Here is a 27584-nt window from a genome sequence, read left to right as displayed (position 1 = left end):
GTTACCCAGACAAATGAATTCCCGTCGCACGTCGTTATCTGGATCTTAGTCCTCAAGTGTGCTTTAATTTCCAGCTCACTGAACTTCTGATACAACAGTTTGATTCTTTTAATGGAACATTTAGAGGCTGCAAAAATTCCGCCCTATCGAGTTGAGGACTTTTAACTTTTCTTGTGAACGCACTTATACTCGGATCATACCGCCCGTTCGCCTCACGTTGATTGGCCATTAGCTTGCATATCTTTGTATTTAAGGACATTATTTCTTAAGGACAAGTATTTCGGTTATAAACGTCGATATAAATTTACAGAGATTTAATCTTGAAATTTTTCGATCGACATATTTCTTAGAGAGAAAAATACAGGAAATGTCTGTATGGTGGTAGCCTATTGGATTCAGAATTCATGAGCTATTGAGCTTGCTCTGCTAATATTGCTCTGCTGTCACTGAACAACCAGGCATTTTAGAATAAAAAAAACGTCAGCACAAAAATCGCGTTCCAATAAAATCGGATTTGGATGCATTATAATATACAACTGTTTGTGACGACAAAAAATATTGACTCGGCTTGACTTATTCATATGGCGCCACCAGCGCCTTCCACTTTTACTATAGTTACGTCAACATCACATATTGCGGTACAGTTATTCATAATGAGAAACATTGTTCCACATGTTCCATTCGTTTTTTTCATTCAAAATTTACTACAAGCGCAAGCTATGAACTAAGAAGTAAAAATGCGGTATTTGCCCATTTCTGTTACACACTAGAAACAACAATAGTTATTCCTACAATTGAATGTTTCTAAAGTATAAACGTACCAGCTTGGCGGGCCTCCCTGCAGGCCTCGTACATATCCAACTTGATTTCACTGTTGTCGTCGGCAATTGTTTCGCCAACCAAGACAAACCGTTCGACGGCTGCTTGAACAGCTCTACCAACTCGGCCGAGGGCTCGTCGTGAACGTTCAGCTTTCAGCGGTCGATCCGGCGCCGAAACCAGGGTCGTGATCTGTCAAGAAACAATCATTTTAGATTTAGATGATGATTAAGGCGTGATGGTATCCTATATTGCAATATGTGTTTTGATGCCAAATCTTTTATCAGCCAATTCCAAGAAACCTCATCACTGACTGACGGAAGTTTACAGCAGGAGATTAAAATTGTAATCTCAAGATACTCAAAATAGCCGTTGCAATCTTTGCCGAAATTCAATCATTTACGATCTTCAGCAGCGTTTAGAAAACGAAAATCTATAGGAGTTAATAAATGCGACGGAATATGGCGAAAAAAAAATCAATAACATTACATTTTCTTTTGTCATTTTCATTGCGCAAATTTACTTCGTTGTGGATTTCAATAATTGCTTTTTATATTTGGTTAAATGATGACGACATTTTTTTTTTAAAATTCAGGTTTGTTATTGTACAACAAAATTTCAAATTTCAAACTCTTCTTTTCATGCGTTTTCGGTTCTTATTATAAATAGCAAAGGACCAGTTTGCGTCAATGCAGATAATTAATATGCGATACGATTGCACTGCGTCTCCTTCTCAAGGTCGCAGCGATGCACGGCGACGCAGTCTTACCATCACTCGCCACCACTACTCTACAAACCCAACCACCCGTCTCACCCTAGAAAAGGTAGAAAAGTAAGTTTTTATTTTTAAGGAACCGTTTGGTCCCATTTTTGAAATAGTAATTAATTAATTATTTCCTAAAAAGGTTCTAAATTTCTTCAAATGAACTTCAAATGAATTTTATCCCTACAGGCCTACACACATCATGATATTGGTTAATTTCTGGGTGCCCCCCTCGTTTTTCCCTTTCAATCCCGAAGAACAAAAAGTGTCGACCAATATTTAAAAACAGCCCAAGCAGATGCTGAAAAATGTCGACACGATAAATACGGTTCAATTTATTTTTAAATAGGAAATCAAAATCGATCACTTGAAGCCGAGAGACTTCTGACATCTCCCACACGTCCAGCGTCAGAAAATTTGGTAGCCTTTCTGCAATTCCCCGATTCCCGTCACAGGAACCGATGTGCCCATTGATCTATTCGGGTCACGTTCGCGATAGAGATTCCTTGCCATCTTTAGGCCCTAGCCTATATTATGCAGGGGTTGCACTGCTGCAGCCTACCCTGTGATGCGGGTCACTGACTCGCAGTATGCGTTGCTTATTTCGCCTATAATAAGACACTTTATGGTTCTTTTTCCTCTACAGCTAGCTCGTATACGTCTTAGTGGTTAGTGTGTGGTTTAGTGCCTTGTCGATCGATCGCCGTATCATATATTCTTGCGATTTAGAACCGGATCAAACCTGCAAGCCGTTATATTTACGCGTTCGCCTCACGAATTCTGATATTTGCCTAAAAGATGTCACCCAGTCATATACAGGCAATACAGGCTCCCATTCTGAAAGCAACGTTCGGTATAAATACAGCTTGTGTTACGTTTATGAATAATTACGCACATCATCTACATTGTATAAAAGTAAAAAGGAACGGGAGGAGCATTGTAACCTGCTTAGACATGAGGAGGTGTGTCCTCAAATGCTGATCAATGGATTTAAATTGAGAATAACGTAACAATGCGGGGTTCGATTTTTTCATTCCACAATTTTTGATCACGACCACGGCAACTTTTTTGGGGAATTACTAAGCTTTTTTAAAAAGTGAAAATATAAATGTCACTGTGTATAACAAAAAAGAAGCCAAATATGAGACTGCCCAGCGGCCAATCGACGGCAGCTAAGACGGGACTGCACGCAACCGCCACCATTGCCGTAATTTAAATCAAATTTGGCCTTTATTTTTTTTTCAACATTTTCAAAGGAAAAAAACATAGATATAGCCTCTTATTCCATTTGGTTTACTCGATGAAGGACAACTTCGGTATTGTCTTTGTGACGTGATAAGGGCAATTATTTAATAAAGGAATAGATTGGTCGCGCCCGTGTTTTATTTTATTCTACAAAGACCCGTGAGAGTAGTATTGAAACTTCTAATTCTACTTCTCTTTTCCCTTTTTTTTTTACTTAATGATCTAAACGAGTTCTAGTCATCACGTACGATTCGTCCTCCACACACGTACAATGAAGTTGCAAAGAGACACGTATGTTGCTGTTGCCAAAGCTTCTGTTTCCATATATGGACACAATGTTTTGGAAACTTCCCGTACGCTTTATTACGCTTTATCAATTACCTGTTGTGTTGTGTGTGACCGGAAATTCTTACGAATTTACGTAAGAAAGAAGAAAACATAATGAGGGAAGGAGTTCTTCTGATTCAGAAGAGAACAATTCTTTTGGTAACTATTTGTTATCAACTCTACTTTTACAGTGTTTCTTATTAATCAATGAAAGATCTGTACTTGAACAGTCTTTTGTATGATTGGTCACGGGTCGACTAGCGATCGATAAATATACTATACTAAATGTATTTCTGATAAAAGTATGACTCGGAGAGAGCAATGCCAACTGAAACAAAATACATTGAGCTGTTTCTTAGTATTTTATTCAGTATAATAGCCGAGTGTTTCTATGGCTAACATAGCCTATGCCCTTTCCTTTAATTGATATACTCGTATGCATTGTTTTCTAAGCTGCTGCATGACTGCGTGTGCGTTTTTCCAATGTGGCCGCCCTACCATCATGCCTGCAAGGCTCACAGGCCTGTACAGAAGCTACTGTATGTATGTCTGCTGTGTGTCGACTGCCTGTGTCTGCGAATTCTACGCGCGCGTGTGGGTCCATGTTCATGTGTACACGTCAGTGTATATAGAGCTTTTTGAGAAATATAGCCGACATTATAAGTATACTGCGGAGAAGGTGCAGCTGTTCTTTCTGCTGCCGAACCCCGGGACCCTCGCATTTATTTTTGCCAGTCGCGAAGGAAAACCAGGTTCTGTCGATGGCGATCAATAAGACTCCCGTGGTGAAAACGAAGCCCACAGTAGATGGATACATACGTGCAGGCACTATTTAGAAACGTTGCATTTTTTATTCGTCATTATTATTTCCTTGTAGGAAAAACGTGTTTTCATTTGAAAAATGTAGGCAGAACCTTAGAACGTTTGCAAATCTTCACAAACCTTTAGACATTTCGAAATTGTGTCAAGAAAGCACAGACCTTTTTCAGCTCTCTCACCCGCTCTTTGAACTCTTAGATTTGTGTGCTACCAATGTCAATGTTCGAGCTTTTACAGGTTTTCCCTGCTGTTCGATCTTTCTACATTTTCCCGCATTTTTTATGAAAAACTTTAATCCTTCCCCATATATGTGTCGGTTAAAATAAATCGAGCAGCAGGATTCTCTCTATATAGGCTACAATATCATTTAGTGTGAATATTAGCATCTTGCGCATGCATTTTTCTCGTGCTTTATGAACCGGTACTTCTATTTATCCTTTCCTCATAGATTTTATAACAATTTTTTTTTTTTAAATTTAAGTTCAAATTTTTATCTCATTCCACTCATCGCATACAGGACCTTCGTACCCTCGTACCCACTCGTTCTATTTCACTACATGGACGCACGACACGCACATGCTTTTGCTAACTAAAATTATTTATTTAATACACGCATACTTTTATATAAGGCCTACAGTATATATTATACGGAAGAACTGTTATATGCGTATTATTCTGTTCATATTACACAAAAACTATACAGCTCTATACGCTGTTTTTCCTTTTGTTTGGTGTATACGTCAGATTGACTTAATTCGTCATCGGGAAGGGCAAGTTATGTAGAGGACTGCGATTAGCTAATAAATAATTTATTTTATTTTTCTTTGTGACTGCGTTTTGTTTGTATTGAAAGTTTTGGGTATTAAATAAATGAATCAGCAAATAATAATCGTAATACCTAAACCGATAGTACAGCATTATCATTCCATGTGAAATGGGTGGGGGAGTTTTAGGTGGGCTGCACTGGGTGTTGGGAGTACACGCTTAATACCAGCAGAGCTTTACCCCACCCAAAACCATACATATGTAAATTAAGCTTATGATTAGCTCAACCATAAAATCATAAAACGTCTGTATTACAATGTAGAAAATTTTGTAATCTAACAATAATTTTTTTACACCTAGGCACCTACGCCCTAGGGCTACGTCTCCACTCTCGAGATCGGGTGATATAATTGAAAAAAGAATTACTACACACCTGATGAAGACTTTAAAATTGCAAAAAAATCGAAATCGATGAGATGTCACCGTCATTGGATAATTTCACATGGAATGACTCTAAAAGTCTACAACATATGGGGAGTGTGAGAGATATTCATCATTTTGTTGTTTGTTCGCCTGTGTGTGGGTGTGTGTAAATATAATTGGACTATAAAGGAATTAACAGCCATAGGATGAATGCATTGATTGGCCTTATTATTGGGCCAATGGAATGAGTCTAAAATAGCTCTTTATTTCCAGCACGTTGTGCCATTTCGCGTGCAAACTTTAAAGGTGTAATGAATATGTACGAAGCATAATGTACCCTGACTATAGAAGGAATGAAGGGAATAAGGAGATAGCTGCGATGAAGTTGTTGCGTATTGACACTGAGCCAGCAAGGAAGTAAGAGAGTCTCAAAGTTAAGATCATTTCCCCTGCTGCGGGGAAAAAAAGTGAAAAGAAAAAGAGACTACTGAAAAAGACCGTGATTCGGTCATAGATAACAGGCAAAACGTATGACGAAGGTAAACGATGACGCACAAAAAGTATACGTAGCTTAATTTGATGAAAGTAATGACCTGAGAAAGTGGCCGTTTTATGAAGTCGTGGGCTCGTGGCTATGCCAGTGTGCCCATCATGGGATACTTAGTGTAGAGGAGCCGAGCCTAGCAGGACTTGTCAGGAGTAACCCAGAGGCTCCGGCTGAGTTGATACACTCTTCACTGCATGCTCTCCCTCCCGTATACCGCTAGCTAGCTAGCCGTATTTATTAGGTTATTTAGTTTGGACTTTCATTTACTAGTAACCAGCTACAGAGCTACGCTTGTCTAGAGATCGCCCAGTTCAAAATTTCCCCGTTCTAAATATTTTACAAATTAACTAAAGCAATTAAAGCGGATCGATGAGCAGGCTACTTCTCTCGTCGGACGATAACTTAAGTCGTCAAGAAGATGGCTAAATTTATACAGAATAAGATGGATGACGCCATAAAAGTTCGCGGCCAACACGCAATACAAAAGACACATGTGTCGATTCGACTAGCGAGTTAAATCGTTTGATTAGTGAAATCAAATGGCTGAAATAAAACCAAATTTGGGTATTATATCATTGGAGTTTCCGACGGTCGGCTCAATTAGGTCTGGCCGCAATTACGACATTTATCTGCTTCTTGACAATAGAGCTGATTGATTGTCTGATTGGTGCATAATTTTTTTTTTTACGTTGTCCTTTTATTCCCAAAAGCCAATAGCCTAAATGCAATAAACGGATCCGATAGACGTGCACACTGCACACATAGTCTACGTAGTCTCCGTAGTCTCGGTAGTCTCCTCTGTGTTTATGGCATCTCCTCTTGTGTAGATACAAGTGATAGTAGACCATATAATACATATAATATGCCCTACTATGCTGGTTGTTTTTCAGGTTGCAGTGGGTAGGGAATCCGATCGACGAGTTAATCTGACGTTCGGAAGAGGATTTATGCATGCAGAGGCTACCGGAGAATGTCAACGGCGTTGGGGGTCTCACGCTCTCTGTCTCTCTGCTTCCACTCTGTCTCTCTCTCCCTGTGTCTCCGTCTATCCTCTTTCCGGTAGGTTTGCGAAATCAATAGTCCAACTTATTGATTAATAGGGAGGAAAGGAGAAAGAGAACGAGAGAGAGAGAGAGAGAGAGAGAGCAAGAGAGAGAGAGAGCGAAAGAGAGATAAAACGACTGGTAGTCGAGCTGAATATGATTGGAGACGAAGTATGAAGGGAGAGAATAAGGATGTAGATGAAAAGCAGAGTATACAGGATGCCAACGGCAAGTACGGAACACATGCACATACTACACACACACCCATGCACTCCAACAGCCAGAGATGCAGAAACGTACACACAGTGGCACATATCACTGCACAGTTGTGGAATATTGACTGCTCCATCAACTGATGTGCGTCTTAAAAACAAGACGGAAAAATATAAGAGTGAAGAACTTGGGAGACAAGAGTATGGTCGATAAAGAAGTGTAGGCTATTATACTTGTGGGGTCAGTATAGCAATGAAACATTGATGGAAGAGGATGGAAGAAAAATTAAATATGAAAGCGACCGAACGACGAAGAAGAGACATCAGCATGCAGCATCACGGTCACTTTGACTCGAGCCGTCAAACTCTAAAGTCTAAGTGTATACAGCTATATAAGCTATTCGTATAGGACTCTTGGACTGATCAGCTAGAATATTTATATATGTCTAGAGCCTTCTTCAAATGTTGATTGATGCAAGAGGCTGATGTAGCTGCCAGCTGTAGAAGTTCTTATTACTCTCTTTCTTCGAATCAACTGTTGTTTCTCTATATAGTTGTTTTTCTTCGTCGTATTTCTACATTCCCCATCTCCGAATCTCATTCCGTTATTGTCTCTATACCCCCCCCCCCACATCCATTTGCACATATAGTTTGTGGCCTAGTTCACACCAGTCACCAGCATTGAGTATATATAGCGCGGACGCTCAATAGCTGCCAGAATTGGTAACGTTTGATGCAAGAAGAGCTGAAGAAGAAACCGATGATCCCTTTTAGAGGGAAATCTTTGAAACGACAGAATCAAGTTTAAGGACTCACATAAATATATCGCACATCTTCAGCACCAACGTCCGGGCTCTTTTTGATTTTACTAGCCTATGTATAGGATCGATGCATCATAGATGGATAAGCTTTTACAACGGACGGCCTTGTTAAGTCAGCTAGGCTACTTGATTTGCAATCGACCCATTTGGTGATGACGCACTCACCAGGCCTATAGCTAGACCTATTCGAGCGTTGTCTTTAGACCAAGTTGGATGGCAAGAAATGCAAGGCACAACGCACAAGATGCCTAATGTCATACCAACGCGGCGTTACTAATCAACCGCTTCTGTGCTCGCCTCTGCTGTGTACATCCGTTTTCGATTCAAGATTCGCCGCCAAACTTGCAGCTAACTTAGCGGTCGTACAGAACAGAGCTCTCTCGCCTAAATTGACTTTCAATCAGGAAACCCCTAACCGGTTTTTCTTTCGCAGAAGGGCAACGCCGGGGATAGATAGGATCGAGCCGGTCGATTGCATCGGCTGTGTTTACTCGTCTATCGTTGATTACACCGCTGCCAGAATTACAGTACATTTAAGGGCGATAATTAGTTATGGTAGTAGACGTAGACGTCAAAATGAAAAAAAAAAGGAGCGACTCTGTATTATATACGGGGGAAAAAATTTTGATGTTAACACTTTCCGATCCTGAATGAATCGAATAAAGTTCCATCTGAGAATGCGTGACAGTAATGGTTTTCCACGACTCCGCCATAGTACTATGTCAAACGCTCCGGGAATCATAATTAAGCCTTTAATGACGCAAATAAATCGTCAAACGCCAGTAGGTGAGGCGGTAGCCTATACGCGGAAGGGATTCTTTTCTCTCGGCAAGTTCGCCCAGTTCGCCTTGCTGGCAAAGTGAATCACGCCAAATCACGATCTAGTGAATCGATGGGAGTCGATCGCTGGTCGGCTGACTGGAATAAAAGTATCGACTCGAGCACGGAGCAAGGAGTAAAAGAGAATTGACTCACCGCTCTGCTGTGCTCTGCTGATGACATGGTGGTAGAGCAACACTTTGTCGTCGGGGGTTCAATCAGTAACTCGCTCACGTCGGCGCGTGATGTTGCTCCTCTACAAACACTGGAGCCTGCTGACCCGCTTTTCTCTTTTGCCTTTGTGCCGTTTGACTTTTTTCGTCCGACGTTTGTTTCGTTTGTTTCGTTATTTCTTTCTTTAGTCCGGTCTTCCTTTCTTTGGAGCCGTCGTTGCGCAAAGGAAGCTTGATTAGAGACGGAAGGCGAATGATGGCGGAGCGAGATGGAAAACAGGCCGGACAAGAAACCCACTGCGGGTTTGCAACGGAAGCAAATGGCATGCACGTGTAGCACAGAACAGACGAGAGAGGCGGCAATCGCAGGCGATACGTCGCGAGCGTGCTAATATACTTAATATACAATCCAGCGGAATGGGAGGGACAGTCTCTAGGGTTTGGATGGCCGTTGGACCCGAATATAGCGTACGTGAGCGTACGTGAAACAAGACCGGGCTGGTGAACGGCTGCCACTAACAGGGATATACAGCAGGGAACACGAGTTTGTCGAACAACACTCGAAACACCACTGGGAACGCGATTAGCCTAAATCGAAGGCGGCGACTGGAGCACAGCAGCAGTTGATGCGAGAGTAGCAGCAACGATGTTTCCATCAAGCGAAACGGACAAAGAATCCAATTCTTTTGATTCACTTGTTTAGTTTAGTTTTTGTTTTTTTGTTTTTTTTTTGTCTCTATGCTAACGTCAAGGGTCGGTTGCACTGAAAGAGCCAAGGGACCAGCAAGTTCACTCTTTTCTTTCACTGGATTGGTTTCTCGGTTTGTCGGCTTGGGTTTATTTCTCGTTTTGTTGGCGACGACGATATAGCATGTTTACCGACGACCTGAACGATGTTAACAGTTGAGCGTCGGGCTGCCCACAAACTGCAACCTGATTGAACGAAAGTGAAGCCACAACTGGTGGTGTATGTGCGTCGTGAACCGACCTTATTCCTTTTCTCCCACTTTCCACTCTCCACCCTCACTCTGTTCCACTGTTCACCACTAGGAACTAGCTCTAGCAATGCTCCTACACCGCCGTTACCTCCTCCGACTGAAATCCAACTCCTATTCTATCCTTTTCTCCCCTTTTCCTTCACTTCCCCTTCGACCCTTAAAGTCGTTCACGATAAATCGTAAGGAGCGGGAGGAAGGAATGGAGGAGGGGGGGGGGGGTGAGAGGAGGAGCTTAGAAGCGGGAAAGGGCGGAGCCGAAGCTCTCGTAGAATCTTTTTTTAGCAATGGGTTAGAGCCGCTCAGTTCTGCCTTAGATCAATAAAGCTGACCCGGGTGCTGCGCTCGCGCCCACTCCTTGGATGTGTAGCCTAGCCAGTAGCTCTCGAACATGTCTGCTTACGCTTGGGTTTTCCACTCTACAATTTCTTTTTATCCTGCCTCTCTGATTCTTCCTAGTCGTCTTTGATGTGACTCGTCGGCGTCTCTCTCTCTCTCTCTCTATTTCCTCTCGCTTTCTTTCTTTCATTCTTTTTATTTTTCCGTTATATGTCATCTGTAAAGACGTGGAAGAGCTTGGACTCGTCCTTGCTGTACATGTTTAGGCACAAGGGATGGTGGATGGTCTAATATGAACCAAAACTTGCCGTCATTCCTCACTCAATGGGTCTACCAAATGCTGGAACCAAATTTATCAAACCGAGAACCTACTGATTCGCATCAAATATAGTAGGGAGTCTTTGAGGTAGCTAAGCATCAATTGTCTTCGTTGGAATCGAATTTCAATTACGATATCGTTATATAGTGTTATTTTTTATTTATACGTATACGGCACTTGAGATTGGTGCTGTATAGTTCCACACAAATAGCAGGACATAACGTATTGGCTGAAATGAATGAGATCGAGAAGGGTTTAGAAGAATAGTGTCGATGCAAGAGACAACACATATATGTATCCATATCCGGCAGTAAAGTAACTGAAGATCCATACATGACTTCAAAAGCTACAAGTTGTTGCCTTGAACACTCATTTGATGTTACTTAATAGGACCGCTGTTGATGAATGGAAAAGTCTCTGGAAAGATCAAATGAAAATAGGTCGGCTGATGCCAGTTGGTTGGTGCGACAATTTAACTGTCGACAATCAAGATTTAATAAATTCATAAATTAATCAGCGTTCATCAATAGAAAAACTTCTCATCGTTCTCAACGCTGTTCTCTATTATCAACACGATTCAACAAGAATTAAGAGGATAGTTTTATCAAGTTTATTCCTATTGTCCAACTATTTTGCACATGACATGACATGATCATTTCGTCGTTTGATACTGTAGCAAGCTTTACTGTATGAACTAGAAAAATATGGCAGTATGAAATATGGGTGTTGAACAAAAATGTTAATAAATCAACAATCTTATATGTACGGTGAGAGTTGTACGAATTGAAGCGAATTTGAATACCAAGTGTCAGGCTAAGAATGATAGATCACTTGAAAATTCGGGTTTGATCCCGTTGAATACAGTTCGGATAAAATTCAAAGAAACATAGAAATTCGCTTGAGGTTGTAAATTAATTTATTTTTTAGATTTATAGATTATTATTTTATTGATTTATTATATATTAATAAAATATGTAGGCCTATCATCAATTCAATTTAAGTTCGAAAGGCTGAAATGAATTTAGCTTAGTAGTTTGACGATTCTCTTCCCTCATCTCTTAATGAAAAATTATGATTAATAAATATTTAGAGACTCAGCCGTTGGGTAAGAAAATATTTTTCAAGTCATACACACACACCCGGTCTGAAGACGCTATGTATACATATTTAAATTATTTTAATTTATTTATTTAATTTTCCTTTTTTTTCGGGGGGGGGGGGGCGGTAGGAATAACTTTCCTTGTAGGCCTATTAATAAAAACCAAAGGGAAATCCAGTGATTGAGATATTTAAATTTTAAACTCGAGTTTTAGAAAAAAACAAAAGGCGAGTTAATGTAAATAAATCAAAACAAATATTCCTGAGATGTAATGTAACAATCCCTACTGCAAGATCATTAAATTTGCTGTCATTATTTTATTGGATTAAAAACTTGTTTTTAATTTTGAATAAATAAGTTAACATATGAAAGTCCAAATGATCATTTGCGCTATATCAAAGCAAGTTTCATATTTCTCTAACGTGTCGAATTCCTGCCTGCGTATTTCGGTACAAAATTTTGAGGCCGCGTTTAGAGATACTTAATGACAATGACAACTCATAAATATAACGCAAATGTCGGTCTACTCACAAGAGAAGATCTAATTATCTAATAGCCCAATAGTTTGTCCATTTAGCCGCAATGCCGCATAGCCTATAGCCTAATCATCACGGGTCCACCTTTCTATTGGTCGTAGTGTCTGCAGTGTCCACTAGATCGCGGAAAACACTAGGAACAAATGGAATTACACCACAGCTTTTGCCTTCTGGAACGCAACGCCTCTAGCGATCATTTCATGCACTTATGCATCATTACTTCATGCACGAAAATCGTAGATCAGTTGGTCGAGGAATCGATCAGTTGATCAGGTGGCGAAGGAAAATGACAGAAAATTGAATAAAAATTAGAAAACATTCGTTCGAAAATACAACAAACGTTCAAAGACAACCCAACAGATATTAGAATTCCATAGACCTTAGAACACATTTTATCGAGCCCATGACTCAGTATAGAGTGGTTCGAGGTTGCCATCTTGGCACGGTATTAAACCCCTTTTAGTGCAGCCACAACTGGAAAGCATTGGCATTGTCCATAAGAAAAGTGTACCCTAATTTCTTTTTCTTACGTACCTTAGTTTCTTAATCTTAATTTTGTGAAACATTTTCATAAACTATTTATGTTTTTTAAAGCAACAAACGAAAATTACTTTTAAGTATAGAATTACGGGGCTGACGCGACGCGCTGCCCAAGCCGACCAGAAGGGTGGTCAAGCGGGGGGGGGGGGGGGGCTGCACTCACTCATGGAAGAGGGGTGAGTGTAGGGGGGTTTACCTGGGTCATACCATATTATTTCCCTTATTATTCTTTGTTAACGGGGGATCTAATGGTCAGCAACCCGGGATGTCATTCGAAAGGGCTGATGATCGAATATCGATAAAGTAGAAATAAAATTTTGATAAGCACTTCTGCATTAAGATCTCTAATACATGCGGCCACATGCTGCAATATCAACGGTTGGGCTATTGGAAATCTTGTTGGAATTCCATGCAATAACGCATGGGTTTGAATGCGGCGATTATCACGCCATACATGACGGTCGTCTGATAAACAAGATGGCATTTTGAATAATTCAAAAAGATATTTTATAAAAATTTCATTATTCAATTTCTACTTCACCGAAACTAGAACCTCAGACATTTCAAATGACAGCCGGTTTGCTAACCATTAGACCAATCGTTTATAATGAAGATGAAGGAATGTCCTTAAAGTGATGTCCTTAAAGTAAAGTGCACCTTCATGCACCTTTTGAAATTGTACTGTACACGATGTTACAAAAGACCAACACATCCTATTGTCATTTTATTCTTTTATAAAGCAGTAACATACATGCAAATTATTACACTTGATCCATGGATTTTGATGCAACTTTACCTTTTTTTAATAGTTAGAATTCAAAACTTGGTGAAAGTATATCTACAAATTAAAGTTTCGCACAAAATAAAACAATAACTACAGCAAAAAAAATGAATTTCGCTTGTTTCGTTTTGTTATTTTCGAAATTTTCGCTGTATTTCGATGCAGACGAAAATTTTGAAACTATCGAAAGTTTCATAACTTTTGGAACTATCGAAAGTTTCATAACTTTTGAAAATATTTATTTTTTTAGCATTCACTGCCTCTTTATTAACAAAATTAAAATTTCCTCTTTTCTTAAATTTCCACTTCTGTAGCGTGAAACTAAAGCAGAAGAAAGAAAGCCAAATTTTCATGGTTTTGTGTTTTAACTTTTATCATATTTCGAAGTTTTACCGCAGCTCCCAATAACAATTGTTCTTCGCTCTCTCAAACAATTACCAATTCATGTTACTGTGTCGTATATACTTCTGTTGATCTTATCTTCGTCGATGTGCCAAACGACTACGTTATTGATTGAACAAAACATTCCTCTAGTAAAAAAAAAGTATGTTTCATGTCAAAATGCCAGCGGCCCTACTAACTTATGTTAAATGTTTTTGTGTGTTAGCTGTAAACAAATTGGAAATCGAGATTTTTGGAGTTACAATTTCGTAACCAATCGTAATGCTACGATGATCTGAAAAGGTTCTTTCAAGAGTTTTTGGAGCTTCATATTGATGCTCGTAGGCACTACTACACATTTTTATCAAATCACTGATTTGATGAGCTTTAATATGAAAAATTTTGATGCAATTATAGTTTTCAAATTTCTTTCAATAAGGATTATCGAGAGCAAGCCATTATCAACGAATGGAAAGTTTGGATGTACAGTCATGCTTGAAACTTTCTGGAGCAGGCAAATTGCTCTATATGTTTGTATTTCAAGTTGATGGAAGGTATACTGAGAATCAAACTACTCCCCATTTTTTAATCCCTTTTTCACCTTTTCTTTCTCTCATTCTTTTCCTTTATTCTCCGCTTTCAATTTTCCAACCTTATTTTGTACATACTTTTAGCGTGCTGATTACGGCTTGCGCAACTAGGCCTACTTGTTAGTTTGTTGTTAGTATTAGTTCCTCACTTCAGTAGTGATTTAAAATGGCAGAGATACAGACTGCTCGTTTGTCCCTTATTGAAAAATGAAGATCGATAGGTTTTTTTTAAGCTGGCATGTCCCAAAGACAAATTGCAAGACGATTTAATCGATGTTTTCAAACTGTGAATCTCTAGATTCAGAGATTTCAAACTGAACGGGTGCAAGGTCTGGCTATGCGTGCTCGTTCAGGGAGACCACGCGTGACCACTTTAGATGAAGATATGGCTATAATCACTGCTTGTAAGTTAATTTAATTTAAATTGGGGTTTTATTATTTGGCTCAGTGTGACTATTTTTCTTACAGGTATCGTGAATCCATTCGATACAGCAGAGGAATTAAGAGAGATGGCTAATGTACCTCACATTTCAGTTACCTCTTTAAGAAGTCGATTGAGAGATGGCGGTATTTATGGTTGACGACCAGCCAAAAAAAAGCTGAACGGCTGTGTTTCGCACAAGAGCACATTCACTACACAAACGAAATTTGGAGAAAAGTCATCTGGTCCGACGAAAAAACATTTTCTACCGATGGCTATAATGCTCAATGGGTTCATCGTTTACCAGGAGGTAGACATGAACCTTTTAATCTTTCCCGTAGTAGACACAGTACCCGAAAAACGATTAATGTATGGGGATGTGCGACAAATCATGGCCCTGGTGTATTACACAGGATCCGCGGCAGATTAAACATGCACAACTACATAGACATTTTAATTAACCAAATGGTTCCATTCGCCAAAGACACCTTTCCCCTTCCTGATAACGAGGACCCATTACTGCACGAGCATCCTGAACATAGGCAACAATATTGTTTTTTTATGCAAGATGGGTTAGTGTTTCGTTAAATTTTTTTTCTCGATTTTAATGCCTTATTCTTTTATTAAGATGTCCAGCCCACACAGCGATAATCGTCCGGGATTGGTTTGCCGACGAGGCGTTACATCGACAGCGAATTTAAAAAATTTGGTGGCCATCATTTAGCCCTAACCTTAACCCAATTTAGGATTTTTGGGGGTTGATGATAAATCGGATGGGCTTAATTGAAGCTGATACTGAAGAGGAATTATGGGACTGGGTTACCCATTACTGGGAAGAAATGAGAGAAGAGAGGACTTTTGATGATTGGGAGCATTTGATAGACTCAATGCCTGATAGATTGGCTCGTGTACTGGAACTTGAGGGACAAATATTTATGGAAAGTCAAAGGGAGAGTGAAAAAAAGAAGGAACCAACCCCTTTCTTCCCCACTCTATTCTTCCCTTCCTTACCTGTCCTTCCTTTCGTACCCTTTTCTTATGGCAAATGTCAATGCTTTTGGATGTGGTTGCACCAACCTGGAACTAATGAGTATCCAAGATGGCATCCTCGAACCACTCTATTGCTTTGGTTTTAAAATTACGATTTTTCATTCCTTAATGCGCATTCAAATTGTCTACGTTGTGTTGCGTAAGTATACTGTGTGTTTTTTTTTTATTTATTTACTCGTCCACCTAGTTGCAAGGCATGAAACCATTTTTAGCAGCGATTTAAAAGCGATCATGCTCGTGATTATTGAACCCAATCCGAGCATTATAGTTGCTTGCGCCATCTCCACTGTTTTCTTTATACCACATTAAAATAAAGTAGATAAACTTGGCTACTTGGGCGGCGTTCATAAATTATGTAACGCGATAGGAGGAAGGGGGTCGAAAAAAATGTTACGGATTGTGACAAGGGGTCAAGACTTTGTCACGTAACAAATTGAAAATCATATTTCCCTATGTCGCCATCTATCGGAAAGTAAAAAAATTCGGAAACCAAAGCATAAAAAACGAAAAATTCGAGAAATAACCAAAATTTCGCAAGAAATAGCCAAGGGCTATATTGTGAAACGTCTATGTCGTCAAACTGAAAAATTTGATTGTCAAAAGCTGTAATATTATGGAATTTTAAAAAGAGGGGGGGGGATTTCAGGCTTTCAGCCTCTGTTACGTAGTAATCTAGGACGGGCCAAATTTGTGTTACAATTTGTTACAATGGGTAAAAAAATGTGAAAATCGCGTTACATAATACAGTGCCGGTCCACTTATGCGCCCATTGGTGCAGCGGTCGTATAATTGGATGGTCGCATAACCGGCCAAATGAATTAGTAGTAAACTTGTAGAAGGTGATGACTGAATCTTAGTAACACTTTGCTTAAAGAAAACAAATTGTTACGACTGACGAAAGTCATCTTTGTTCGAAAAAGTCCAACCCTTTTTCAATAATGAAGGTAAATGACAATTTAAAAACAAAATACCTCAAAATGGATTAAAATAATCCAAGTCGCGGCATGTTTATCGGCAGAAAAGTTTGAACTAGGGGAATCTCGCGCCAGAAAGTGGTGCAAGCAAAAGGGTGGTCGTATACCTGGATTGGTCGTATGGGCAGGCGGTCTGATAAGTGGACCAGCAATGTAAATGAACGCCGCCTTGTCAGAATAATCAAAAGCGCAGCAGACAACAAAATGTGTGCGCCACCCAGCGGTGGGAAAAAGGAGGGAAAAATAAAAGAAGATTTAGCGCAACCCATGTTTCGACATTTTTCAGTATTTCTAGTGCAATTTTTTTATAATTTGAGTTTTTAGATCAAATCCACTAAATATCTGGAATTTTTACGGTTTTGAGGTAGTTTAAAGTTAAAAAAAGGGGGATGTAAATTAAGTGAGATTCTGGATATTCTACGAGATTCTATGGGATTCCACGGGATTTTGTGAGATTCTGAAGATTCTACGACATCCTGAAGCTTCTATGAGATTCTGGGGATTATGGAGGGATTCTAGCCAAGATTCTAGCCAGAATGTACGAGGATTCTGAGAGTTGCCAACCCCCCGAATTAATGCCATGTTGCCGGAGACTGTTTGATTTCTTTAATAAAGATTTAGGAGAAAAGTCTATTTGCTGAGAAAAGCCGGGAAAAATTCAAACTTTTCTCATTTTCCCGGAGTTTCACTGGGCGAAAGATTTAGCAACTTCTCGTCCTTCTCGATTGTGTCCAAAACCAAGACCCCAAATTTTTTTTTGATTGGATTTTAGATTCTATTGTTGTAGTTCTAGTAGCAGTGGCGGTTCTAATAATTGTTTTAGGTTCTACTGTCCAATCTATGAATCCAAATATGAGGGGGGGGGGATTTTTGGTTTTCTCTCGCGCCAACGAAAAAAAAAGGGATGGGAGCGGAAAAAAGGGGAATTCTACTTTTTCGTTTTTTAACTTCAAATGAAACTGAGATAATATCAATCAAAAAAATTGAAAATCAGACCTGAAATAAAGCTAACGCAGGTCGATTTTTTGAAAAAAAATTGCGTTTCCCTAGCCCTAGCCGTTCAACTGCAAAAAAAGGCCAAAGTGGCCTAATTTGCATAAGGTCCTCTCGGTTTTCCAAAGACTTTTAGAACCGGCCCAAAGTACTTCAGGAAATGAAAACAAAAATCTGAAAAAAATCAGAGGTGTCCTCACTACCTCTAGCTATGTACATACCAAATTTGAAAGCATTTGGTTAAAAACTATAGTACTGAGAGGACTGCAAAAACAGCGTTTTTGCATAAGGTCCTCTCGGGCTTCCAAAGACTTTCGGTAGGTACTTTTTTGTTTTAATTCATTTGTTCTAGTGTCAGAATATCTTAATTACAATTTAGAATTTAGTAATTTTGACCACCGTTCTACTATCTTTCTTCTGGTAGCCTAGTAGTGGAAGTAGTGGCACGAACCGAATAAAATTGTATTTAAAACTTTTATCCAATTCTTAACCAATTAAATTGAAACTGTAATGTTTAATTACTCAAAATAATCCCATTATTGAACTTGTCTCGTTGTTCCGTAATTAGTTCTTCCATGCTGGGAAATATCAATCTCTATTTTTATTCAAATTTTCCTTTTTATTACATTTTAAGGGGATGTATAGTATTCTCAAGAAGGTATGGCCTAAAGACCGACTAATATTTGCCGACTTAGGGGTGCTTTAAATCTCTCCTACACGATGCGCGGTTCTGCACCGAACATAAAGGCGCATATGGGTTCTAAAGAAGATAGCAAATATCGATAAATGTCTATGCAAGTAGTTCAAGTAACGTTCAGATGATGCACGGTTCAAGATAGTGCCCCTTCTATATAGAGAAAGAGATACACCACACCAACCACATCATAGGCATAATGGAACTTCCGAGTAGGGTGAATTGTGAACATTAAAGCTCTCTGCTAGAGTTTTGGTGTAGGAGGTGATTCTGACGAAAAACTAGTAAAAAGGAAACAGGTTGCACGTTCAAGTTGCTTTCTCTATTTTTTTCCCGGTTAAGTATGGGGGAATAAGCTCTATAAATAGGTTGAAATAAGGCCTAAACGCACCTAAAAGGGTCGACTGAGACAAGCAGAATCTCCGAGTCCGAGAGCGATAACTCGAATGGGCTTCTGTAGGCTATGGCAATTTTTAAGAGTAAGCCGGGGCAGACAGCAGGGCTGATGAGAAGTTTCAGGGAGATAACTGATAACTACACAATGTTGGTAGACCCTAAACTCCAAAGTAATAATATGAAACAGTGCCAGACCAGACTGCATTCCTCATAGCGAAAATAGCAAAACTTGAGACGACATCTGGCAACATCATCTGGATTGATCAGACTGATGGATCAGAAACTGCTGTAGGCAACACAATTAAGTTTAGGTCTAAGTCTCACAAAAATAATGCCTGTCTGCCTGTTTTTATTTAAAAAAATCGAAAAATAAAAAAAAAAACTCGCTCGAGACAGAAGGTACTCATCATAAGTGTTTGTCTCTAGTCCACATGCATATTCTCGCGAATGCATGTATCCTTATGTATGAGCGCACGCGCGCTTGTGAGTGTTTCGATGTTTACAGTCGATTTATCACATTGTTTAAGAAATGTGAGAAATTAAAAACAAAGGGAGGTATGAGCGCAAAAGAATAAACAAATATGTAAGGTAAAAGGAAAAGGGAAAATCTTAAGTATAATATCTCAGATACGTAACAAAGAAGATGTCGGAATTTTTCTATGCTATTTCTGAACAATCCTAGCCGTTTAAAGCATAAGATAGCTAAACATTAAAATAAAAAATAATAAATAAAAAAGCTGTTGTATAATTAGTAATTTTTTTCCTGTGTGATGTAGGCCTAAATAAAAGAAAGTATAGAAGAATTTAACCACAGTAGCAAGGAAACTAACCTCACTATAGTTTCATATTTTCATGTTTGAATCATCTTTGCAATTCAACAAAGTAAACAGATCCATCTTTGCCTTAGCGCAGCAATACCGGAATAACCGTTCAAACTTACCCGAGCCTCAGACCTCCGGACAATGAGAAAAGTTGTCTAGTATAAAGGCTAGGTGGTTTGTACGATTTCACGCTCACGCCATCGGCTATACCGTGCTGTCATACCGTTTCTGTAGTGTGATGGACTGATAGAAGTTTGGTGGTTCTCGCAGCACCGCAGGCTACTGCTTGCTCGATCGATAAAGGTTAGCGTTAGCTGTTGCGGTAATTGGTACGTGTGATGGTTCGCTGTTGCTTCAGCTGGCTGTTGAATAGCTCAAGGACTGAGTTTTTTTTTCGGTTAATATTCTTTTCTGAAACAAGTTTACATTGCAGCAATGCACCATAAATGCGCAAATAGGCTGCAAATCCGAAATAGCGCCCAAGACTTAATATGTATGAAAATTGTAGAACGGCAAATATGATTGCAAAGCACAGGTCTAGGTTATTGGCGGTCTGCAAAGCAGTGCATTTGTTGACCCTACGTATCTTTCCGTAATGACATCAATGAAATCATCGTTTTTTTTATTTATTATTGCGATAAATATTGTGGATTCGGCTAACACGGCAAATATCATAATGCTACGCTTAATGAGAAATACTGAAATATGGCATGTATACGAATTTGAAATTCGAAGAACGTACGTTGTCTGAAGCCTGCGCCGTAACGCGGTATTTTATTTTGTTTTTATTTCGTGTACGTAATGCAGTATATTGCGAGTGAGCGAAAACAAGATCGCCATGCGCTGTTATAGCGACGATCTTGGTTGACGCTAGACGCCCTGCCATACAACGTGGATTAAAGTGAATAAGAGTGAATAAGTCATCAAAAAGCAAGTAAAGAAAAAAAAAACAAGTTTTGTCTCGAACTATACCCTTTGAAATGATTAACTGCAAGATGAAGCTCCAAAGTTACCACGGAAACAAGTAACTAAATTGGTTCAACTCCTTTCAGAACAAGAGTGAAACCGAGTGAAACTAATAGAGGAAAACTACAAAAGTAGTAGAACGCATTCAGTTAATTATGAGTGCTGTGCTGCTGCCTACTGGTTTTGTACGAAACGCTCTGCTGCAATCTACGTTTCAAAGAGAAAGAAATATTTGATTTCGAAAAAGAGCGTGCGGCTGAATGACTATAAATATCTTTCGGCGAAGAGAATCCCGCCTGTTCCACCTTATGGATGCCCGTTCCCGTATAGCACCGCCAGCGAAGAGCGGCGTGAAGTGCTGCCGACCGTCCCTTTGCTGTGACTTGTTCAAAAGACCAAGACTCTCTAAGGAAATTAATCCATTGCCAGCCAATGTACCATATATCCTTTTCTCTAAGCTCGATAGTACAATCGATCACGAATAAAGTAAGACGAGCGCATTGCAATCTCAATAAGACTAGCCTTCAAAGAGTCGCTGCCAGTCCGAGACAGCGGTTTTCTATAGATCTTATCTTGGTCAGTTTCTTACATCTTATATGTAGCCTATTCTCTTGTATCCTAAACGTAATTACTAATGTTTTGGCTTCTATGATTTTCAGTCACGCAATTGGTAATCAAGAATTATGTATGATTTTTGAATGCACAGTAATGTTTCAGTCAAATATCAGCACAGAAACCTACTGCACACAAAATAAATTTTCGATTTGGTAATGGGCTTAAGCTAAAGGGATCAAACTTCTGAGACTCCTTACGAAATCATAGTTCTATACATAGTGGTCTATGGGCAAACCTACGGCTGTAAATTGGTGTTAACTCCAATTCGCGAAATGCCATAAAATCGTCGGACGAAATTGGTGCAATATACCTGCTTACTGCAGGAAGCTCGACCTATTGCTCTTTCGTACTCGGCATGCGCTTCATCCCTGATAGCTTATTCGACTTCGTATATATAACCCAAGGATCAATGAGAAATCTTCCTTTTTCCCCGCTGCACACCAGATTCGGTGATTCGGTATGGTTGCGGGCGTAATAATATTACAAGACATGCAATATACATAGAATTATATAGAACTTTCACACGAGTGCAGACTATATACACGTATATACGTAGACATAGACAGACGGGCGCTTGGATGTTAGATCTATATGAACTTCCATTTCGCCGGATTTCGCCACTTGGGCCGGCCCTTCGAGAAACTTGCCCATCGCCTAAATTTCGAATCGATGATAAATAATGTCCGTCACACAGCCTCATACTACCCGGAATATTGTCGACATGGCCATGACAAATCGAGGAAAAGCCCATCGGCTAGACTCTAAAAGGGAGGTGAACGAGAGAAAAGGAGGAGGCCTCCGACCAGCAGGTGAATGCTGGCACCAGCTGAATTATATAGGATGAGACGGTTCATCGTGGGCGTGTATATTGAACTGTGTTCTCTCGTCGGAAATGGCACGATGTCATTACACATAGGAGACCGAATGCATGCGAAAGTGCACAGCCGTACGTATATATCGACTCATGGTTTATGCCTATAGTGCTAAAGTATAGATATATATAGAAGCTTCTGCGTCTAGCGATTGCGTTTTCGCCTACCTGCGTGACGAGCGGTATGAGAGTTTGTTCGATACTCTTGGTGTGGATGCGAAGGCTGTGCAGCTCGGGCGGGCGAGGGCTGTGGCTGGCGAACGACAAACTATGTCCAGCCGAGGCATTATTGGACGAGGTCACGGCGGCGGCGGATAATAACGACGAGGATGATGATGTGGCAACAGAAGCAGCACTGGTGGCCGTTGCAGACGTGCAGGCCATTGAAGTTGCCATCGCTTTAACTAGCCAGTCCTCGAGTTCTCTGGCGTCTGCACGAATTCAACACACATAAATCCCTTTGTCGGACGATGACCGCATTCACTGTCCAACTCTGGCCGTTGTTTAGCAAAGCGGCGCTACCACTTGAGCAGACAACGGTCGAACCCCAACTCGAACTCAAGTCGAACAGACAGCGCGATCCTTAACGATTGCACGTTCATCCTCTTCCGCTCCTTTTCCTCCCGCATCATCGGCGCCTATGTAGAGCCAGCCTATGTCCGATTCGCACAGGATTCCTGGTTCGATGCGCTTCAACTGGCTGGGACTACTCCCCCCTTATGACGTCAATCTTTAAATCAAATTCAACTCGCATCAGCTCCTAATAAGTAATAACTCACACGGTCAAACGTCGAATTTCTTCAGGTTGAATGTGCCAATCTCTTGTCGGGAGCTCCCAATGGCGCTGCTGCAACGTGATTTTCTCTGCGCCGTCCTTATATTGTACACGGGAGAATTTATAAGTCGTCGTCGGCTGTTTTCCCGTTCACTTTAGCATTTTTTTCCCGCTCCTTTTTTTGTGTACTTCCTTATTCATTTTTTTTTCTCTATTGCTGACTCTTTTAGGCCTGTCTTTATCTGCTTGACTTTCCCGAGGTTTTTTTCCCTTCCTCTTTGCCTGTATATCTCCTTACATGAGCGGTCACTCATTCGGAAGGGTGTCGTGTGTCTCGCCAGCTGGCGAATGTATAGAAAGAGGGCAGCACATGGTCTATCTATATATCGATCGGGACCGGTGGCACCCACCAGCAACAGCAATCCATAGTCCAGCTGATTGTCGGCTCGGCGTCTACAGACGTGAAGAATGCAGACGTGTGTGCGTAAGCTTACTGCACAGCAAGGATAAGTGTCCGTCCACTTGGTGTATTGTCCCGTTTTCTTTGACCCGAGTGCTACTGCTTTAAGGAGCCGACAGATATAGGGTCGAGATGACCGCACCAGAAACAGAGCTAGAGAAACACAGCGCACATTCCGATACACATCACTTACGCAACCAAGGCACTCGATTTCACATGTAAATTCGCAAGTTTTCACTGAAATCATTAAAAAAACGTCAATAGATTAAACTTTTTCACTTGTCGATATCAGCTGACGTGAGAGAGAGGGAGGAGGGGGGGCACTGCTTTCCCTGCGATTGGATTACTGGCGGACGACCTCGAAATTAGGGTCGTTATAATTCAGTTTGGCATCAAAAAATCTAGACACACCGCCTCTCTTCTCCCGTCGCGTAGACGATCCGTCCCTCCATCATCATGCGCACTCACCAAGGAATTCCTCATCTGGCTCTTTCTCTTTTTCTCTGCATTGTGTCACTGCTGTCGCCCTGTCGTCAGATGCCTAACTCACAAGATATAGTTTCGAAATTCAATCAGAGTTATTGCGGAGAAAACCAATAGTCCAAACTTCCAGCAACAGCGTGCTATACAGCGTTTCTACAGCCAGCAGCAGCCCAACATCACACTCTACTGATTCTACACACCACAGGAGCAGTCAATGTCGGCTATTAGTTTCCCAGCCGAAGGTGCTGGTTTTCTGGTTTGTTGTTGTCGCACTGGAAGACGACACACGCGTGGCGGCTCCTACTAGGCGTCTAGAGGTACTAAGGCGTTCAACACTTTGCTGGATAGTTTTTCTCGAGTCTCGGCCGACTGTCTCCTGCCGACGGTTTGTTTTTGATTTGTGTAGTGCCGGGCTTTTTTCTTGCTGTGCGTTGGCCTCTTCTCTCTCTCTCTCTCTTCTCTCTGCGCGACTTTGTCTTGCCTTTTGTTATTGTTGTCCTTGTTGTTTCCTTGGGGCTTCCTTTTCTCGCTTTCTGGCCTTTCCCGAAATACCCAGCTCGATAAAGGAATGAACCACAGCACTGCATACACTGGGGTCGGGAGAAGGAGCTTTGGCACGTTCCTGCGGCCGGCCGCTTTCACCGCCACTTTCGACGGAAACTCGACGCCGAATGAGCAACATCAAGCCCCTGGCAGTGCCGTATATCCCTCCTGATGTATACTGATGAAGCAGTGTGGTAGCAGCGGCACTAGTAGCCTAGTAGCACTCGTCGCAGCAGCAGCCCAGCCCAAACAAACGTCGAAGCAGCACAGCACGCAGCGACTGACGACGACGACTTCGGTGACAGTCTCTCTCTATACTGATCTCCACTCACGACCGCTCACGACGAGTTTCCCAGTTCTGACGCTCTTCCTTCTCCACAGAAGCCAGTCATGGTTCCTCGTCCTCTGCTGCTGCTCTAAGTCTCTTCAACTCTGCTACGAACGAAAAAAAAAAAAAAATAAAATAAAAACGAAAAAGAGAAAAAGAGAGAAAGAGAGAGAGAGCCAGTCGGTTTGGCGTTCAATGCATGTTTTGGTCCTTCTCCTCAGACATTCCCGTTCGTACAACTCCCACCGATTCTCCCTCCCCACACCTTGTCCTCCTCCCACCCAGCCCCCTTTGATTCCTCCTCTTTTTGGCTTCCTTGATAATGGCAAAGTATTTTTCCCATTCTTTTTTAGGAGAGAAGAGTGGGTGGAATGGGAGAGGGGGGCCGGGTGTCGGGATCGCGGGAGTTGGAAGAGTTTGGATTTGGGAGGTTGGTTGGTTGGTTGGATGGTTGGAAGAGAGAAATTTTTCTTTTAGGTTTCTTCTCTTGTGTACATTACACACGCCCACGTCGTTCTCATGACGAGTCGAGTCCTATGGTCCGTCTCTTTTTCTCTTCAGCTGCCTCTCTCTCTCTTTCTTCCACAGATGCACGCGGGAAAAAAAAGAGAAGAGTGAGAGAGAGAGAGAGAGAGAGAGAGAGTCGCATATGTACATGTACAATATGCCGGGGCCGAGCAAAACTCGCTTTATGTATTTGATGCTATTTTAGCCTGGGCACGGGCGTTGAACGAACGACGACGTGCAGCCACTCCATCTAGCCAGCTTCGCAAAGCCGAGCGTGAACTCGTATTAGCTCCCGCTTCTGGTTTCGCCTCTTATCTTAGTCAGACACTGTTGCCTACTGTACATCTCTCTCTCTCTCTCCCTCCTCCCAACCTCCCTCCTCCCAAACCTCCCTCCTCAAGTCATACGAATGAATAGCCCAGCCCTCTTGATCTAAATATGTATACCATTGTGTGCGGTTATGGAGCCAATATTCTTATGGTTCACAAATCGCACCGAAGATTCTCGCCTGTATACCCTTTTGGAATTTCACCCCTCCCCCCACCGCCATCATCAATAAACGTTACAAATAATAATCCAAAAAAGTCTTACTACTCATGAACTAATTCATTGAAAACCCCTTTCTTCTAATTAGGTTGGCGTGCTGCGTATATGGAGAGACATCCGTTATGGTATATTTGTTCTGCATTACCATTTGAGATATCATGCTGCATCTCGAGTCTGACAGTCGCTCTGCTCTGCTGTACCATCGTAAGTTACAGACAGGCGCAAACTGCAGCCTAGTCGACTCATCTGCAACTCTCAACTTTGTTTCGGAGCGAGAAATCAAATAACGTCCTACATAACTTGAATTCAATTCCTGGGAAAAGCTCCATTATATAGAAACTTAGTCATTGGTGTAATCATACGGATTCAAGTGTAAATAGCGTTACAAAATAGTTACTCACTTAGTTCAGATATTATGTGGGCAAGAAATAATCAAAAGATTCGCTCTCTAAAAGTTTTGGCGAAGACTGGAGACACGACCGACTGATTTAGTCGTAAAAATGGGAGGCTTATACTCGCTTATACTGGTATGCTCACCTTACCGACTTCCAGTTTAAGGGATAATACGACGCAACACTTTATTTCCGCATAAATTTCCACGTCTGTGTAAGACCTGCTTCGTTTTATTTTCCCTCTCTTATTTTCCCTTTCTACGAGATTTCGAGGAAACTCTTAAAAAAGGAAAACGCAAAATACATTTTGGTGAACACATTTACACTAAGAAATCCATGATCGAAATTGGCTTATTATTTGGTATATTCCGTTTGACGTAAATTATGACGCATATCGCAAACCATGCTCAGTACAGCAGGGAATCCCTTGGTTCCTTTTCTTCGCATTACTGCTTATAGTGCTTGCTGTGAAGCTCTCGAACCAAAATAGAATCCAAACGAAACTATATAAGAGTCTGATGTTGCATGTGTGTGTTTTATCTAGCTTCAAAAAAAGGCGGGCCTTGCCTCGTTGTCGGGCTTTCTCATTTCCCTGACTTATTCTTGTCCTCTTCAACCAGCTAGTTGAAGAGAATGAATAGCAGACGCGTCAAACATAAGAGTTGTGTAGTTACATATTAAGCTGGTAAATATAGAGGTGTTTGGGTTTTCAAATATTTTCCTAGCCCCGGGAAAATATAGCGAGAAGCGAAGTGTGTTGCTGGTCTGTTTGATCGATATCAACTTATTATATAACTACAAATTATAAATATGTTGAAAATACATAAAATTTGCGAATTTTTTCGTTATGTGCAAAATCCTCTTTTGTCAAGACGATGATTTTTGTTATCAAAAGTTAGTGTAACAGGGTTTTACGCTACGTTGGTGTCCTGATGAGAAAAAAAAATCAACCAATCCGTTATAACGAGATCGCTTTCTTTCTAATATTTATTAAATTTATATAAGTTTCCGAAATTTTCACAGAAAAAAGCAGGCGACCATTTTCCCCAAATACTTTTACACCTTCTCACTCCCATTTCTCTCTCTCAATTTTTCGGCTATTTATTTTTTATTTGTTTGTTTGTACCTTTTCTTTTTTTTTAATGGTTCGAGAACAACGGTGCTTCCCGTTTTTTTTCTACGACGCACGGTTTGTTATAGGAGAAGATCACGTTCCAATTTTTAGCGAGGAGCTTAAACGCAAAGGCGATCAGTTTTTGTGTGTCCTTGTATCGGATTTTCTTTACAGAAATAAGCGCCGCAATAGGCTTTCTGCATGACTTCTTACAGTACACTTCTGCGATTAGGAAATTTTAAATCGAACCATTAAAATGGCAATCGGAATTCAATCAGA

The 27584-nt window shown here is 40.7% G+C and overlaps 1 protein-coding gene across 3 annotated transcripts in view; it reads right to left on the bottom strand.

Annotated features, from left to right (window-relative positions):
- Window positions 1-25773, bottom strand: part of LOC124343457 (alpha-catulin-like) — a 42333-nt gene extending 16560 nt beyond the window's left edge. The window contains exons 1-3 of one of the 3 annotated variants that reach the window (XM_046796773.1): window positions 22937-25773; window positions 22326-22873; window positions 822-1011 (exon numbers count right to left, since the gene is read on the bottom strand). In XM_046796773.1, the coding sequence (XP_046652729.1) occupies window positions 822-1011; window positions 22326-22553 (418 nt within the window). In that variant the 5' untranslated portion in view covers window positions 22554-22873; window positions 22937-25773. Of the gene's footprint in view, window positions 1-821; window positions 1012-8759; window positions 9921-22325 lie in introns of those variants that run through there. The other 2 variants (XM_046796775.1, XM_046796776.1) reach the window with 2 other exon arrangements.
- Between the last annotated feature and the right edge of the window lie 1811 nt (window positions 25774-27584).

The sequence above is a fragment of the Daphnia pulicaria genome, chromosome 6, assembly GCF_021234035.1.
Source record: "Daphnia pulicaria isolate SC F1-1A chromosome 6, SC_F0-13Bv2, whole genome shotgun sequence".
NCBI classification, from domain to species: Eukaryota; Metazoa; Arthropoda; class Branchiopoda; order Diplostraca; family Daphniidae; genus Daphnia; species Daphnia pulicaria.
The sequence above is the reverse complement of the archived record's forward strand: the minus strand, read 5'-3'. Positions and strand labels throughout refer to the sequence as shown.